This window comes from Schistosoma haematobium, chromosome 7, assembly GCF_000699445.3.
Source record: "Schistosoma haematobium chromosome 7, whole genome shotgun sequence".
NCBI lineage: Eukaryota > Metazoa > Platyhelminthes > Trematoda > Strigeidida > Schistosomatidae > Schistosoma > Schistosoma haematobium.
In genome coordinates, this window is record NC_067202.1 from 9,114,959 (window position 1) to 9,133,361 (window position 18,403).

An 18,403-nucleotide genomic window follows, 5' to 3' on the forward strand; every position below is an offset into this window, starting at 1 on the left:
CCTTAACCCCGGCAGTCACGATTTGTTAAGTGAACTTCGGGAATTTGTTATGAAGTTAGTCAATATTGAACATATCATTTTTTACTTAGACGGCTTGTGGATATTTGTTAATTTATTTGATCGAACATTGTTACATATACGAAACAAGAATATTGATAGGTTATATTTCATATGAATAAGCTGTCAAAACAAGAGATGTGTTGAAGTTAAACTAGATTAACTCGTTTACCAGGTGCTCGAGTATGAGCAACACTATAAGTGTGAGGGTTAATGATACTATCCTATTGCTCAAACCGAATTAGGTGTGTCGGGGTTCGGACCTGCAACTGAGGTTAAAGCATAATTAAACCGTAGTAACATGGCCACCTTAAAAACGATTCATTTCCGTTATGCGGTAACTAAATAACTGTTTATTAACTTTCACACTGAGTGAGTAGAGAACATTGATTGCCATTAATTGCAATACCATTCTCTAATATATCCTGAGATATTTCTTATTTCCAGTCAAGTTTTGAGATAGTAAAAAAGTAAACAGATTCCACGGCATATCTAAGAATATAAAGAAAACTACTGAGGTTTTTGTACAAGCTTAGAATAAACCTAATTAGGCGATTTGGTGGAATGTGTTAGATCATTACTATAACGTTTGTCCTCCCATTAAGTTATGTTTAAAACTCCTAGTCTTTAAATAACGATGTAAATAAAAAGGTTCACTGGTTATAATGTATTTGTTATATTCCGATGAGAATAATGAATGATAACTGTTGGAATTTATTTCTGGACTAATACTATACTATTTTTACTCAATAATTATTAAGTAGCTAAACTATGCATATTCATGTTCCTCCTATTACCAGCTTTATTTTCACTCATAGACTATTAGTATACCGTTTACCGTTCTTGAGTTATGCCCAGTCTATTATTTACAATCTCTTACGACCACAGACACTTATGGCTAGATCTTGTACAAATGTTATTTTCTATTTTGTGGTATGATGTGGTATGTTTGACTGGTGTGTATAAACCCAGTATGTTTGAAATACATAATTCATATCGTGGAGACTGATATTGGTGTTCTGGACTTAACAGGAAGCAGGACCGACAGATTCTAGACTATTCGTACTAGTTTTATGTGTCATTGGGCCTGTCGATAAATCACTGTTCTCTAATTGGCGGTATCATTACATTATACACTAGTAGGGCACAAGGCCACGGGTTATGACAGTATTGAATAAACGTTTTGCCAAAAAACCGATGGAGCTAAAAATAATATAATCAGATTAAAAAGATGCACATACTTTGTCTGTTATATCAATTGATAAACGAAGGCGCTTTCCAAGACGTTGAGCCTGACCACCATGAAAAATGGGGTCAGGTAAGGGTACGGGTCGACCGGAGACACGAATAGAAAGGCAACGAGGTAATGACTCCAAGACAAGGGCTCGATGTGACGCAGCATTGGAGGATACATTGCTTGGAACATAGAAATCCGTCGTCGCCCAACCTAGCCTTAGTACTACTCTCCATTCAGAATGATCACCAGTCCTTTAAAAAATAAATACGGAAGGAAATTGTAACTATGTACCTCAATAGACTATAAGAAGTTTGGAATTTTAATTAATAAAGAAATGTAGAACAACAAGTTCGATTACTAATTAATCGACTGAACGACCAACTTGACTAGAAAGCAATTTTGTAAAAATTTATGTGAAATGTGGCATTTCCTCACGGAGGAAAATCAGAAAAGTCCACCAAAACAGTTTATGACAGTGAACATCGAGGTAAAAATGAGAAAAACCTAACGAGTGAGACCGAATACAACAACACTCAAATTTCGGCATGCATTACGTATGCCCATTCACCAAAGCTTGATGTACGGTGTAGGAAGTCTATAAGCTCTACCAAATCAAGCTGTGACATCAATGTGTAAAGTTCACTGACTGTTATACTGAACCGTGTTGTCAGATGAAGCTCACCTAATTGGTGTCACGACTATCGTACCGATAGTTGGAAACGTTGAGTGACATGGCTTAGGATATTTCTCATTGGTGCAGATGCACGTATTCAGCATCTTCCCCTAGATATCCAGTTCTGAATTATCCTATAATTACTTTATCCCTTCAATTCATTCTTTCTTCTCTAATGCTATTTTCTATATACATGATGTGTTCTAATACCACTTATACTATTACTACTATTATTCTACTATCACTCGAGAATTTGTTTTTATACTTTCATCATACTGTGATGATATGATGTGACGTCAGCCAACGGACATATGTCAGAGCCTAATTTGTGTATGACTGACTTAACTTCTGGAAGTACAAAATGACGGAAGGAGTGATTTACAAATTCGCAAAATAAGATGGTAACTGACATAATGTAGTTGGAGATAGTTATCAGAACCTGGACATAGTTTGAGACTCGTCAGTTAGTCGTATCTGGAATCAGAGTATCCAGTACCCCAAGTGGGTTTCGGACCAAGATCAGCCACTTTCATAGCATGATAATACGCTAACGATATGTCCAAGCTGAGACTGACCTCTCGTAAGAATGAAATATGTACAACGGTTAATCATTGAGTAGTAGTTCTACGAACTAACCCGTCATTGGTTACTACTCGGTGATCAAAGTAAGCACGGTAACCCGTTTCTTAGCTTTAGTTCCGAGTATTCGAGAGTCATCATAGTATACGAATGAATAAAAGTAATAACATCCTGGTAGAGTTCGAAAATACCATGCATTCGAATATCAAAAAATTTTACCCGACCACAAAACTTTGTTGATTGTAACGAGTTACTTATAAGTAGTTAAAAACAGAAGACAAAAGTAAACAGACGACTAGTGGGAATAGTCGAAAACAAAAACAAACCACTGACGTGCATGATAGATCTATGAGTAAAAACATTAATATGAAAAGAAAAACAGCAGATACGCCCCCCCCCAAAAAAAAATTAGGTAACATTAAAAGCACAAACAATGCATAAGTGAAAGAGACAGTCACCTACAGACATTTATTATCTGAACTGATGAAAGAACTACTCAGAAAAACCATGGAAGCATTGAGGGAAATTTGCAGAATACTCAACAAACATTACTTTTACAGTTGTATGAAGAGTATATCTAACCTCAGAAAGTTCAACCAATACAGAACTGTAATTAAAATACAGTATGCCCGCAGAGTTATTAAAAAAACATCAAAATTGAAATGTCCAAACATCGAAGGATGATGAAAGTTCACAACCTGATGAAACTTATAGCTAAATAAGAAACTGGCGTGGATGCCAAGAACTAGTCTCTCCAGAACTAGCTTAAATGAAAAACCTCTGTTTGAAAAAGAATTAATTTAGACAGACTGTCCTCGGGCCGACCTGTCTAATTTCGATCACAAGTGACCTACAAAGGCGACCAATCAGGATGGAAGTTAAAAATCGATAGATTAACTTGTGTACTGACACGCTCACAGTGAGACCTGCAGTCTGAATTAGTGGATCACTTGTTTAATTTAATTCATGTCTGTCTATCTAAACTTTGAATACATAATTTAGTGCGACAGACATACTTGCGAAAACACGAATCAATATTTTAGTACACAGACCAATCTACGAAAATAACTAGAAAAATGAGAACTCGTGTTTAGGTTAACGTAATATTATTTTGCAAATAAACGATAAAAACTACTGTGTTTTATATCAGTGCTTGCATGGAAAATCGGTCCCCCCCCATATAGTTTAAGTTTCAGATGGCCATTAGAAATATAATCCCATGAAATTACATGTTCTTTGTTTGGACCATGTGGCACCCGTTACTACCTAAATAATATGACTTCGTAAAACAATTATTATGACAAATAACGTATACCACAAATTCTTCTTAGCATGTCAACGCGCACACTTAGGTAATGTATTAAAAAGGAATTCCTTCATTTCAGCACTTTTTCTAAAGAACCTGAATAGTATGATAATGAGGCAGTGGGTCAAATGCAATGGATTTCAAGAAACGAAAATCAAAACTATTGCAAAGCACTATCGGCTAAGATGTATGGAGATGACAAGAAAACAAGTTTATGGACTTATTGTTATGGCGAGACTGGCTTTATTCAATATATGTTTAGTACGATATGGAATTCTCAGCACACAATATTTTAACGAGTTCCTTTTAAAAAACAAAAAACGATAACATACATACACTAAGTTAGTGAACTACCTGGAATTAAATGGAATGTTTCAAGTGCAATAAGAACCTGTACAGCTTATAATTAGACACATTTAGAAATACAAATAGGTCAGCTCTAACAACCTACTATTCAAAGTATATTCGTTAGATAAAGTACCATATTATTAATGACCTCAAAACATTCACCACATACCCTGCTAACTGCCTTCATCATTCTGCAGAACAGCAAAATCTTTTTTTCAAAAACCCGGCAAAGAATGACAGGTAATATACAAGAACTTACAAATCGTAAAATTAATGAAGAAAGAATGTAGCCTCTTTATATAATAAATTAAACGGAAAACTCAATATCACTAAAACATGAGAAGACGGAAAGAGATCAAAGGCAAAACTTCCACAAAAACAAATAAGTTTTGATACTGTTTATTACGGAATCGCCAGTAGTATAAACTTTATGGGAATCCTACAAGGTGTTTAAGGACTATTTATATCTCAGTCTAAAATTAGAAGTTTGCCACTTTATTTATTTATTTAAACACAAACATTCGTACAAGAAGGCACCAAATAAATATCCACCACACAAGTCACTTGATTTGTGTATGGGCTGTGATACTGCCCAGATGCCCAGGTCGAAGCAGGTAGTATTCTTAGGGAGTCACACTCCGAGCATTTGACACAAAAATCTAATCCACAAGGTAGTGGAGCAACGTTAGAAGATGCAGTCCCATGGTAGTCGGTGACCAACGATTGGTTCATACGCCATTTGCTCCCTCAGGACACCGGAGCCCATATGCACTATTCGTTTGGAGTTAGGGTCTACCAAATCCCCTGGGTGGATCCTCCATATCCACCAACCCAGTTAAAGCGCCGGACATTCGCTTTTCGCCCTCCCAACTTCGTAAATAACACCCCCACCGCGAGAAGGCATTGGGTAAGACTTCCCTGATCGTGGCTGTATACGCGTGGCCATGTGTGAGCATTTAGAGAGGGAGAGCAGACTCTCCCCACTATCGGCCGTACCAGGGCATTTGAGGGAAGTTTGCGATTCAGAAAGATTACGTGTGAAGCTATTAACAACCAACGATCGTTCAATGAGAGACAAAAGCTCATTCATTTCAAGGGGTCATAAATAGGTAGATATCGGTGTATATGCAATGAGATCGTCCATACATTGAACAGAAGTATTTCCTGTCGAAGATGGCAGATCATTTAGGAAAAAAAGGAGACAGAACAGCTCATTGTGGCACGCCTTCATGAGTAAGCGGAGACGTAGAACACTTTCTTCCGAGGACGGTGTACTGCTCTTTTCCAGAAAGGTAAGAACGCATCCAGATGGTTATCAAGTTGTAGGTTTTAATGACAGTAAACGTGTTATGGTGCAAAATAATAGCAGCATCGAAGATACTTCTTTTGCATTTGTAAGCAAACTGATATGGATCAATATGCTCTTTAAATGCAGGTTGAAGTGGGAGTAGTAGTAGTTTTCCCATTGTTTTGAAAAAAGAAGTTATTGCTATGGGTGTAATTTTCACATTCCTATCACCATATACTTTCCTCCACCTTTTCAGTATGAAATTAGTTGAGAAGGATTTGTTAAAGATGCCCATGAATGGATGACATAGAGTGCCAGCACACTTCTTAAAAAGGAGGTTTGGGATTTCGTCAGGTCCCAAATATTAGAACGAGTTGATTGACTGGAAACACTATCAGACATCAGTTTCAATGAATATCGAAACACAACTATTCTTTAAACTTGTGGATACAGGGAGCATGACATCAGATAACTGACGTACAAAAGACTTATTTAAGTCATAAACATTCAGCTGGTTATCTTCATCAATATATCTCCCACCTGTAAGCTCTTTAAATAGTTCCCACACATTTGAAGAGTTTTTACAAGGTATGAGTATCTAAGTAAGCATCGGATTCAGATTGGTGGGTGTCATTACCAAGGTCTGACTCGATAATTCCACATAAATTGAGCATTGGGTAGATTTTTATTAATAAAAATAATATATCTGTAATACTGAAATGAGTAGAAAAATCAGGTCTTTAAATTTTCCGAAGTTTCGTTTTTCAGTGTAAGCCACTTCTTCTGAAATGGTTTTAGTTGTATGGGATTTGTTCAAGTGGACGGTTTTACTATATAGATTTTTTATGCATTATACAAATGATTATTGGGACAAAATTTGGTTATGAATCTAAGAAAATAAGTTTAAAAAAACATACTTTTTATGCACACTGCAGAAACCAAACTCATCAAGACAGGCCAGAACAAAATATTCAAATAGACGTATCAGTCAATATATGCTGTGGCGATTGATGAAAATAAGTATCTTGTCTGTAACTTCGATGCTTTCGTTTTTAAAATTCGATACGGTTGTGAAATACATAATGTTCAATTTTTCCCCCTTGTAAAATGTATTTACCATCACCTTTTGAAGAACAGCTTGTCTACACGCTTTTTTTAGATTTCCACTGCTTAATTGTAGATTAAAATTAATCTCCAACTTAAAGTTACGGGAGTTTTTTTAAAGATCGAATGCACAGCTATCAGTTTTTACGTTAAGATTTCACTACACAGTGTCATGAAGACCTGCATCTAACATCTAATTCATCATTATGCAAGAATTTATCTGATTAGTCTAACAATTCAGTGAGTTTCAACCTTATTTGTTGGCGCTTTTACTATATCAGTACATATGAACTTACTTAGGACGTAGTAGCTTGACAACTTGACGCTCCAATTCTAAGGTAAATACATAGGTCATGTAGTCTGTTGTGAAACCTACAGAAGCTGCGGAAGGTGGAAATTGTGGAGCGAAACCTGGATACTTTGTTACTTTAGCATCAGCTATTTCACGCAGAGAACGGACCATATTATCAGTATCCGGTATATTTGGATTGACATTTCCAGGAGCAGTAAACTGAACACGGCGCAGTAGTACTACAGGTCGCAAAAAAGGAGATTCAGAATAAATGCCTAAAAGACCAGGTGGAGAAATGATCCAGTTCATTTCATGCAATGCATCTGAATCGGCTTTGCATCGAGGCCAAACAGAAATCCGCTCCTTTCTGAACGACCGTGTACACGCTAAATACAAAGGAAAGCAAATGTTACTATATGATTTAGTCATACAACTAAAATGATAAGCATAAATCAGACAGTTACGTGAAAACAAAACAATGTTCCATGAATTCGATATACATTTCAAACATTAGCAAGTATTGTATAATAAATTTAATGTGATCACCATTCACTACTGCTATTTCTAGTTTCTGTCAAGTACATACAAGATGGAACCAGAACTTAGCAAAAACTCGAAGTAAAGTAATACCATGAACGTCTATGGTAATGATTCTAACTAACAACAAACGCATTAAGGAAAATAATAAATTCACATCAAAGAGAGTTGGTTTAAATAAATAAAAAAGAAATTAAGTCACACTATTTTATTCAGCAATTGTGTCGATATGAAGCCTAAGAAATACGCTTAAGTCAAGTTCGAATTTGTTGGCGAGTGACTGATCTATAAATTTCTTATCTCCCAATCGCCTAGGAAATTTAATTATGTTTATTTTGTAATTAATGTATTGTACATAAACATAATATTTTGTTAAAAGAAAACTTATTCTGGTGGATAGTTGACTTGTTTTTTTAGTGTGACTTTATTTAGTGACTTACGGCAATAATTTGAACTTGTAAACAGTTATTACTCGCTTACACCGCATCAATGAGTCTCCTCTGTCGATCAGAATTAGATTCCTTTACTTTAACAAGCTAAATGCCACTCGCTATTATAAAATACTCGAAATCCTTCCATGACATATACCTTCAACGACGGAGTCTTACACGTGAAAATCTGATATTACGGTAAGAAAGACCACATACATGCAAAAGAAACAAATTTTTCGGTACTGAATTTTAATACACGTGCAAGGTATAAAATGAATTCGTGATCTACGACCGCAGAAAATTAGTGATTTTATCAAACGTCAGTAAGCGAATAGCTGAGCTGATTCTGAACTTGCAGTAAGCACAGTAGAATTATCAGGTATTTTGTCTACAAGAGAGGGCTTAAATGAAATTCGATGATAACTTAGAGTGAAAAATATCCTAGAAAAGAAATCGAACATTACAAACCTTCTGCCCATCGAACAAAAGCCGCAGCACCCAGTTTTCGCGTGCGATTGATTGAGTCAGAAACTGAAACAAAATTACTCGACACAAATAATGATTCCACGGATGGATTGGCTGTACGACTGGTAGTCAGTGAATTACAAGTTGTAGTGGCCGTGGTTGTACATGTCGATGTGGAATTGACATTGTTACGTGTGGTACAGTTTGTTGACCTCAATGCAACTGAGTTTACTGTGCCATGCGTGGATCCAGACGAAATAATTCCAGGCGCAGTGATGCGAATATTCGGCTGATAAGATAGTTGCGTAGGTCGAAAACCAGTGAACAGATTCCCATTCGGTCCTGCCACTGTATTAACATAACCTGAGACATTCGGGGGAGCAATGGTAACTTGAGATGGATTTGTTCCACGTAAAAGTGTTTGAAAAATACTGTTAAATGCTGGGTAATTTGCGAAAGCGTTGGCATTTGACTGAGCAATGTTACTTGTAGTGACTAAAGGGAAATTTGACGTTGAATTACTGACTAGAAAAGCAATTTTAGTAAACTAGATTTATTTTACCGGTAGGTTTCTGTAGGACATTACTGCCTCTGGATTGTGCAGTTGATGGATAAGCATTAAATACATTTCTAGGAACGGAAACTAAGGATGATGCTTGTGATATGACCGGTATCGGGAGGGAGTAGTCAGAACGACATAACTCAAAAGGTAAACCAGATCTGATAGTACTATTTGGTAGATTAGGAGTGCTCATTTTCAAACTATAAGAAGCTAAGGAGATTTAAAATAAATAAACAGAAATTAAGAATGGTGAGACAATAATTATGCAGAAAGATTTATATATATATATATATATATATATATATATATATATATATATATATATATATATATATATATATATATATATATATATATATATATATATATATATATATATAATTAAAATTCCCCGATACATTCTATAGCAATTCACTGTTTAACTTTGCGATAGCAACCCTTTAAAGGTACAGGACATAGGTTGATTATTGTTTGACAATAGATATGTTCGTAGCATTGGTGGTGGATGGTGGAACAACAGAGTAATATTGAAATTGGGTTTAATTATTTACTTGAAAACATAAATATTGGGACAAAGGGCACCGAATAAATATCCACCACACAAGTCACTTGATTTGTGTATGGGCTGTGATACTGCCCAGATGCCCAGGTCGAAGCAGGTAGTATTCTTAGGGAGTCACACTCCGAGCATTTGACACAAAAATCTAATCCACAAGGTAGTGGAGCAACGTTAGAAGATGCAGTCCCATGGTAGTCGGTGACCAACGATTGGTTCATACGCCATTTGCTCCCTCAGGACACCGGAGCCCATATGCACTATTCGTTTGGAGTTAGGGTCTACCAAATCCCCTGGGTGGATCCTCCATATCCACCAACCCAGTTAAAGCGCCGGACATTCGCTTTTCGCCCTCCCAACTTCGTAAATAACACCCCCGCCGCGAATGTCCGGCGCTTTAACCGGATCCCAAACCAAATCAATGGTGAGAGCAGTTTTGCTCTATGCTTGCGAAACCTGGCCTCTCCGAGTTGAGGACGTTAGAAGACTCTGTGTTCGATCATCGTTGTCTCTGAAGGATTGCTGACATCCAGTGGCAACACCATGTTAGTAATGCAGAGGCTCGGCATCGTGTGTTCGGGCACAGAGATGATAAGGCAATCGGTGTCACCATCTTGAAACACCGACTTCGGCGGCTTGGATATGTTCTACGAATGTCGTCCCAGAGAATTCCACGTCGTGCATTATTTGCCGACTCTGGGACTGATTGGAAAAAGCGGAGAGGTGGTCAGTATATGACATGGTGTCGTGGCATGAAAGAAAGCCGCAAAGGACTGGCTTGTGTTGGTCCTTCACGACTCCCTGCTACACAGTGGCTAGAGACGTTATCAGATATGGCTCAGAATAGAAGCCAGCGGCGATCCTGCTGTAACCTTCTCTTACTTTCTTCATAAAAAGTGGTTGTGTCTCCCTTAACTGAAAGATTTCTTCTGATTGTACCTTTCCGTTCCCCCATTATTACTATTATTATTAATACACTACTTTACTCCAATCTCTTCGTTATTGTTCTCTTTTTTACGCTCCTTACCTCTTTTTCTTTTTCCTTCTCTTTGAATTCTCATTATTTTGTGTGGCGCATATATATTGGCGCCCTCTTGTACCAATATTTATGTGTTCAAATAAATAAATAATAAATAAACCACCGCGAGAAGGCATTGGGTAGGAATTCTCTGATCGTGGCTGTATACGCGTGGCCATGTGAGAGCATTTCGAGAGGGAGAGCAGACTCTCCCCACTCTCGGCCGTACCGCTTCACTTATCTTGGAAGTCTCATCAGCCCTTGTGGTCTGGTGTGTGACGAAATCTCAGCACGGATACAGAAGGCTCGACTAGCTTTTGCTAACTTGCGTCATTTATGGCGTAGGCGAGATATCCGTCTATCAACCAAAAGATGTGTTTACTGCGCTGCAGTTCGTCCCGTCCTACTTTATGGCAGTGAAACATGGCCGGTAAGAGTAGAGGATATTCGTAGGTTACTAGTATTCGATCATAGGTGTCTTCGAAACATTGCTCGTATATCATGGGACCATCGAGTAAGTAACACAGTTGAATGACATGGCTCAGAATCGTTTGCAATGGCGCAGGTGCATCCACTCTTTATGTTCTCCCAAATTCTAATCTTCTGAATTCTTCATGTCCCTTTTTTCCTCTTTCCAAATTTATTTCACTGGATTATACTCTTTAAATAACACCTCCAAACCCTAATCTTCCCGATTACTGCTTATACTCTTGCCACCTCTACCACTACGGGATTTGAGTCGACAACTGTATCTCTGTGCTAAGGTGGTGTGGCAACTCGAACTGATGTACGTACGTACGAAGTTCTACGTTGTTACTGACTGACTGACTCGGCCGTACCACGGCATTTAAGCAAGACACTAGGTGATGATAGCAAGGCGGTTGATGAAGTCACTAATCTACATTTACTGAGATGACAGGGATACATGTTACGTATTCTCTCCTGGCACTTAGCTTGACGCTTAATGCTGTCTGCAGCAGGGTAGGATGAAAAAACGAAGGGTGGACAAGTCAAAATGTGGTGTTAAGCAGTGATTATTGGACTGAGAAGTGTTGGTAGATGCAGGCTCTGCATGGGATCCACGCGATAATTGTGACTATCGATTGGAGATCTTGTGTGGTTTAGCTGAAAACTATTCACAGTAATCCACATCGATATTTTACCTCCCTGTAGGTGTTCGATTTCACTATTGGTTCACATTTTCCGTTAACTGATCATATTCTTTGTTTTTCAAGCAACTTTGACCCACACACGTCCCCAAATACCGTGGTACGGCCAAGAGTAGGGAGAGTCCGCTCTCCCTCTCGAAATGCTCTCACATGGCCACGCGTATATAGCCTCTGCCAGGGAAGTCCTACTCACTACCTTCTCGTGGCGGGAGTGTTATTTACGAAATTGAGAGGACGAGGACGAGGCCGATGCCCCTTCTGACAACCAGAGCGACCATTTATTTAGGTACATGGAATGTTCGTACAATGTGGGACACCGGGAGGGCCTTCCAAATTGCTGCAGAAATGAGGAGATACAACCTAGAGGTGCTTGGGATCAGTGAAACACATTGGACGCAAGTTGGACAACAACGACTAACTTCAGGACAGCTTCTGTTATACTCCGGCCATGAACAAGAAAATGCCCCACATACACAAGGAGTTGCATTGATGCTGTCCAAACAAGCACAAAATGCACTTATAGGATGGGCATCTCATGGACCAAGGATCATCAAAGCCTCCTTCAAAACAAAGAAAGGGGGTATTTCAATGAACATCATCCAATGCTATGCGCCTACCAACGATTACAATGAAGACGCTAAAGATCAATTCTACAATAGGCTGCAGTCAATAGTCGAGAAGTGCCCAACAAAGGACCTGACCATTCTGATGGGAGATTTCAATGCCAAGGTTGGAACGGACAACACTGGATATGAAGACATCATGGGACGACACGGACTGGGAGAAAGGAACGAAAATGGTGAGATTTGCAAACCTATGTGTCTTCAATAAACTGGTCATAGGTGGTACCATATTCCCACATAAACGTACACACAACATGGACTTCACCGGATCACACCACGCAAAACCAAATCGACCATATCTACATCAACAAAACGTTCAGGAGGACGATGGAGGAAGTGAGGACCAAGAGAGGAGCTGATATAGCATCAGATCATCACTTGCTGGTCGCCAAGATGAAATTGAAACTCAAGAAGCACTGGACAATGGGGCGGATAATATCAAAAAAGTTCAATACGGCCTTTCTTCAGGATACTAACAAACTCAACAAATTCAAGATAGACCTCAGCAATAAGTTCCAGGCCTTTCATGATCTACTCAATGGAGAAGGAACTACTGTGGAGAGCAACTGGAAGGGCATCAAAGAGGCAATCACTTCAACATGTCATGAGGTCCTGGGTCACAAGAAGCACCATCACAAGGAATGGATCACTGTTGATACACTGGGGAAGATTCAAGAAAGGAGGAACAAGAAGGCAGCAATCAATACCAGCCGAACAAGAGCAGAGAAAGCCAAGGCACAAGCTGAATACACAGAAGTAAACAAACAAGTGAAGAGGAGCATCGGAACCGACAAACGTAAATATGTGGAAGATTTAGCAACGACGGCGGAAAAGGCTGCAAGAGAAGGGAACATGAGACAACTGTATGACATAACAAGGAAACTCTCTGGAAATCGACGCAAACCAGAACGACCAGTGAAAAGCAAGGAAGGCAAGGTAATCACCAACATTGAAGAGCAACGAAACAGATGGGTAGAACACTTCAAAGAACTCTTGAACCGACCAGCCCCACTGAACCCACCCAACATCGAAGCAGCACCCACAGATCTCCCAATCGATGTTGGCCCACCAACAATTGAAGAGATAAGCATGGCCATCAGGCAAATCAAGAGTGGCAAAGCAGCAGGACCAGACAACATTCCAGCAGAGGCACTGAAAGCAGACGTAGCGGTAACTGCAAGGATACTTCACATTCTCTTCAATAAGATTTGGGATGAGGAACAAGTACCAACAGACTGGAAAGAAGGACTTCTGATCAAAATACCGAAGAAAGGCGATCTCAGCAACTGTGATAACTACAGAGGCATCACTCTTCTCTCAATACCGGGAAAAGTCTTCAACAGGGTATTGTTAAACAGAATGAAGGACTGCGTAGACGCCCAACTTCGTGACCAACAGGCAGGATTCCGTAAGGATAGATCGTGTACAGACCAAATCACAACTCTACGGATCATTGTGGAACAATCAATTGGATGGAATTCATCACTCTACATCAACTTCATTGACTACGAGAAAGCATTTGATAGCGTGGTCAGAACAACACTATGGAAACTTCTTCGACACTACGGTGTGCCTCAGAAGATAGTCAATATCATACAGAATTCCTATGATGGATTACACTGCAAAATCGTGCATGGAGGACAGTTGACAAAGTCGTTTGAAGTAAAGACTGGTGTCAGGCAAGGTTGCTTACTCTCACCCTTTCTCTTTCTCCTGGTGATTGACTGGATCATGAAGACGTCAACACCTGAAAAGAAACACGGGATACAATGGACATCTAAGATGCAGTTGGACGATCTAGACTTCGCAGATGATCTGGCCCTTCTGTCCCAAACGCAACAACAAATGCAGGAGAAGACGACCAGTGTAGCAGCAGCCTCAGCAGCAGTAGGTGTTAATATACACAAAGGGAAAAGCAGGATTCTCCGATACAACACAGAATGCACTAATCCAGTCACAATTGACGGAGAAGATTTGGAAGATGTAAAAACCTCTACATATCTGGGCAGCATCATTGATGAACATGGTGGATCTGATGCAGATGTGAAGGCGTGGATCAGCAAAGCGAGAGCAGCATATTTACAACTGAGGAACATCTGGAACTCAAAGCAACTGTCAACCAACACCAAGGTCATGATTTTCAATACAAATGTCAAGACAGTTCTACTGTATGGGGCGGAAACCTGGAGAACTACGAAATCCATCATCCAGAAGATACAAGTGTTTATTAACAGTTGTCTACGCAAAATACTTCGGATCCGTTGGCCGGACACTATTAGCAACAACCAACTGTGGGAAAAAACAAACCAGATCCCAGCGGAGGAAGAAATCAGGAAGAAGCGCTGGAAGTGGGTAGGACACATTGAGGAAAGCACCCAACTGCGTCACAAGACAAACCCTCACATGGAATTCTCAAGGCCAAAGGAGGAGAGGAAGACCAAATAACACATTACGTCGGGAAATGGAAATAGACATGAGAAAAATGAACAAGAATTAGATGGAACTAGAAAAGAAGGCCAAGGACAGAGTGGGTTGGAGAATGCTGGTCGGCGGCCTATGCTCCATTAGGAGTAACAGGAGTAAGTAAATGGACAGTGCTACGAACGTGTTTCCCCGAACAAAAAGGCCGTAAGTGCAACAGTGCTTACTGATCCGTTCTTTGGTATAAGCTTCCTGTGTTATTACAGGTTTTTAATTGTGCATCAGAAAGACGTGATGCCAGCACATCTAACTCGTATAGGGGCAACAAGTTAAACTAGAACCATAAAGAAGTTGCGCAGGTGTACAATTCAAACCTTTTAACGGCTGAACGAGTCCTGAGTAAAAGCAGTAGGTTGTATTCATTTCAATAGGATATCTCAGGCTGAGTTACCAACGCTTTTTAGTTGTCATTGGAACCTCTCCACAAGTCCGTTAGCCGTTGGATGGAATACTGTAATAATGATATAATGCGCACCCAAGACTTGAGTGAGCCCATTTAACAAACTATGTTGGAATTAGGAACCACTATCTCAAGTGAATGCTAACGATACGCTAAAGTTTGAAACCCATCTGTCGATGAAAACAATCTCGAAAGAGATATCCACAGTAAGAGTAATCGATCATACAATAAAACAAGCCATTGAAGTGAAGATGTAATTGAAACTATTAGATAGGTTCAATGGACTTACTAAGCCAGTGTGTAGGGCATATCAAATCCTGCTAGTTCGGTGGTTGTATGTAAATCTTACCCCGCTGGAAATGCAAGGCATTCTGAAAACACTGCTATATATCAACATTCATCTTATGCTGAACAATTTTCTAACTCAGTGATAGCACGAATCTCAGGATGAGATTATATATTATGCTCAAAAACTCCTGGAAGGCTGTCGAAACAAAGTCAGTATGTTGAAGTAGATGTGTCGCATACAGTTGTAGGACCTGAGAACGATGGTGAAGTACACTTCAATACTGAACAAAAATTTCCCCCACACACTTCTGGACTGTAGCTTGTTTATGATGATAGTTTAACACTTCTAGGACAATGTATAACCTCTACGAGAAACTAGACGTGCTAACAGAACATCTTCTTGTGATCTAGTCGCCAGATGTGAACAATTCGAGACCTACAGCACCTAAAGACACGGTACCTAGATAAGATCGCACTTCTACATAAGGAAAGTAGCTACAGGACACCTTACCACATTTCTGAGGTGTTACACTATATCCCAAACAACCAATAAAGGAGAAATAAAGCGGACGAAAGCGTAAATAAAGGGGAAATGTCGCTTTTTCGCTTTCACGGCGGTTATTTAGGGGAAATATCGATTTTTCCCTCTTACGGCGTGTATTTTGAGGAAATTTGTCGACAATTATACGTAACATAGTGTTTGAATATACCGCATCCCGAACTAACGTTTTCGTAAACGTCGACAAATTAAGGCACCGCCTAATAAAAAAACAAAGCTATTGTCATAAAAACAAGGTACAAAATAATGCGCCAGACATTCGGGTGAGACGCATATGCACTGACTTCATTTTTTGTTTAGCTAAAGTGTTTCGACATGCTTAGGAGCCATCACAAAAAGCTTACGTGATGCAGGTGAGTGACGTGCTCTCCGATTTTCATGTTCATTATAACTTATTACCTTGTTAGTCCAATATGAGTTTCATTGAAGTCAGTGAGAATGTTCGTAGACGTAAGGCCACTGTGAACTTTTCACGTACCTTTGGCTGTCACAGAACCACTTATAATAGAAGGTAGAATAAAATGCGAGCCGCTTTCATGAAAAAATATGACTTTATTTCGTTTAGTGAGTTTGCTAATGAAAGCACCATAAAAGGTAACTGAGTTCAACAGTGTTGTTTATTAAATTGATAGAAGTAAAGAGAGAAATCAGTTGTAATGACAGTACTTCTACTGTTACACCATCCACTAGCAACATCAATCAGAGGCTTTCAGATAATAGTGGTATGTACATTAAGTTCATACGTGAAAATATTAATTATAGGATGCACTGAAGTGAACTTGTGCTCTCAGAAGTTCGTAAATCGCAGAGCTGATGAACGACTTTATGATGTATATAATGTCAAATACATCGCTGAGCTTTGATAGGTTGTACAAATTGATGCAGAACATATCCGCCGCTATTACTAATTTGAGTATTAACGTGAAGCAATTACTATATAAGTCCAATGAACGAGAACAACCGCATCAATTCGACTGCGGAATCTCGAGTCAGCAGTTCCCTTTATCATCTGAAGAGGAACTGCAGATGCTGGACACTGGTTTGCAGCAGAAAGAAACCAGGGACCTATTTGTAAGTCATCAACATTAATTTGATAATTTGTTCCTATTACAGATGGCAATGGTTACGAGGTTATCAAGTGACGATCCGAAAACATCAATGCGGTATGTTCTGTCGCACCTCTTGACACCTGAGGTTGCCAGTAAATTCACGTTACTTGGCACCTCCTCAAAACGAGCACTTCAGAAATGCCGGTTTTACGGCTGCGTACGAAGCAACTCATATTTATTATTTGAACTTCGGGTGCCTTAACAAATCGCTTTCTGTCATTCGCTGTCAACGAAAAAGACCTTGCTGAGCTGTACGACATCGCGACACAAGGTTACTTTCACGATATCCGAGACAAAATGATAAAGCGTAATAGAAGGAAACAAGACCAGGTATGTACTAATTTAAAGTGATAAATTCCCTACGGCTCTATAGTTACAGTCAACAGTATTAACGAACATAACCGTAAGTTCAGCTTCAAGTAAATGGCTGTGCCAAAGCATGTCATTGAGATATCGTTGTGACTTTTTTTGTTTTTTTTTCACTTCAGAATTTACGGGACGACTGCCTCAATTCTCAGTAGCCGAACGAACATGGTTGAAGGGAATAGTCTGTGCAATTTTCTTTATGTTCTACCTCATGTTTAATAAACAATTTTTTGTAAAAGAGCTTACTTTATTACTTACATGGGAAACTATAGAAGTGTTGAGAATGTGTGTTTGTGTCAGTGAACTTTTGATTAAATGCACATTCCTTATAAATAATACATCACCTATTCCTTCTTTTGCAGATAATTTCAAATAACAATGAATTAGCAATTGCAATGGAAATGCAAAACAATCAATGCTGAAGCTTCTGCTCTAATGTTGTACAATAATACGCTTTTCCTTTTAAATAAGTTTTTTTAAATATACCGGTTTTCCAGTGCATTGCAGTTTTATTTTGGTCTGTTGTTGAAAATAAAGGCAAACATAGGAGACCTTTGGGGTTATGTCAATGGATCGAAAGTATGGAGTTCTGTGTGTATTTAGGCGAAAAGTAGACAATTAAGCGTATAAGTAGGCAATTCCACGGAAATTTAGGCGAAAAGTAGACAATTTGGCGGATATTTAGGCGAAAAGTCGGCAGTTCATCAACAAAGCGGCGAAAAAGGCGACATTCTGATGCGTTTTCCTCTTTCTCTTCTAAAGCATTTACCCTTTTATTTCCCCTTTTTGGTTGTTTGGGATGCTTATTAATAGAAATGTATAACGAACCAAATTGTGTGCCCTTTGGAAACAAATTGAGGGATTGAAAGCCAACGGAAATTATTGACGAATTCGCAAGGAAATTTTGTTGATAACTTGTTAACTTCCATCTCCACCAATATTGCTTCAAATCACA

The 18,403-nt window shown here is 39.0% G+C and overlaps 1 protein-coding gene across 1 annotated transcript in view; it reads right to left on the bottom strand.

Moving 5' to 3' along the window:
• MS3_00009557 (uncharacterized protein) overlaps positions 1 to 18,403 on the bottom strand; it is a 33,561-nt gene that overhangs the window by 14,774 nt on the left and 384 nt on the right. Inside the window, exons 2-5 of the mRNA XM_051217930.1 lie at positions 8,880 to 9,089; positions 8,321 to 8,842; positions 6,889 to 7,270; positions 1,299 to 1,545 (exon numbers count right to left, since the gene is read on the bottom strand). Of these exons, the coding sequence (XP_051064366.1) occupies positions 1,299 to 1,545; positions 6,889 to 7,270; positions 8,321 to 8,842; positions 8,880 to 9,072 (1,344 nt within the window). The 5' untranslated portion in view covers positions 9,073 to 9,089. The remainder of the gene's footprint in view (positions 1 to 1,298; positions 1,546 to 6,888; positions 7,271 to 8,320; positions 8,843 to 8,879; positions 9,090 to 18,403) is intronic.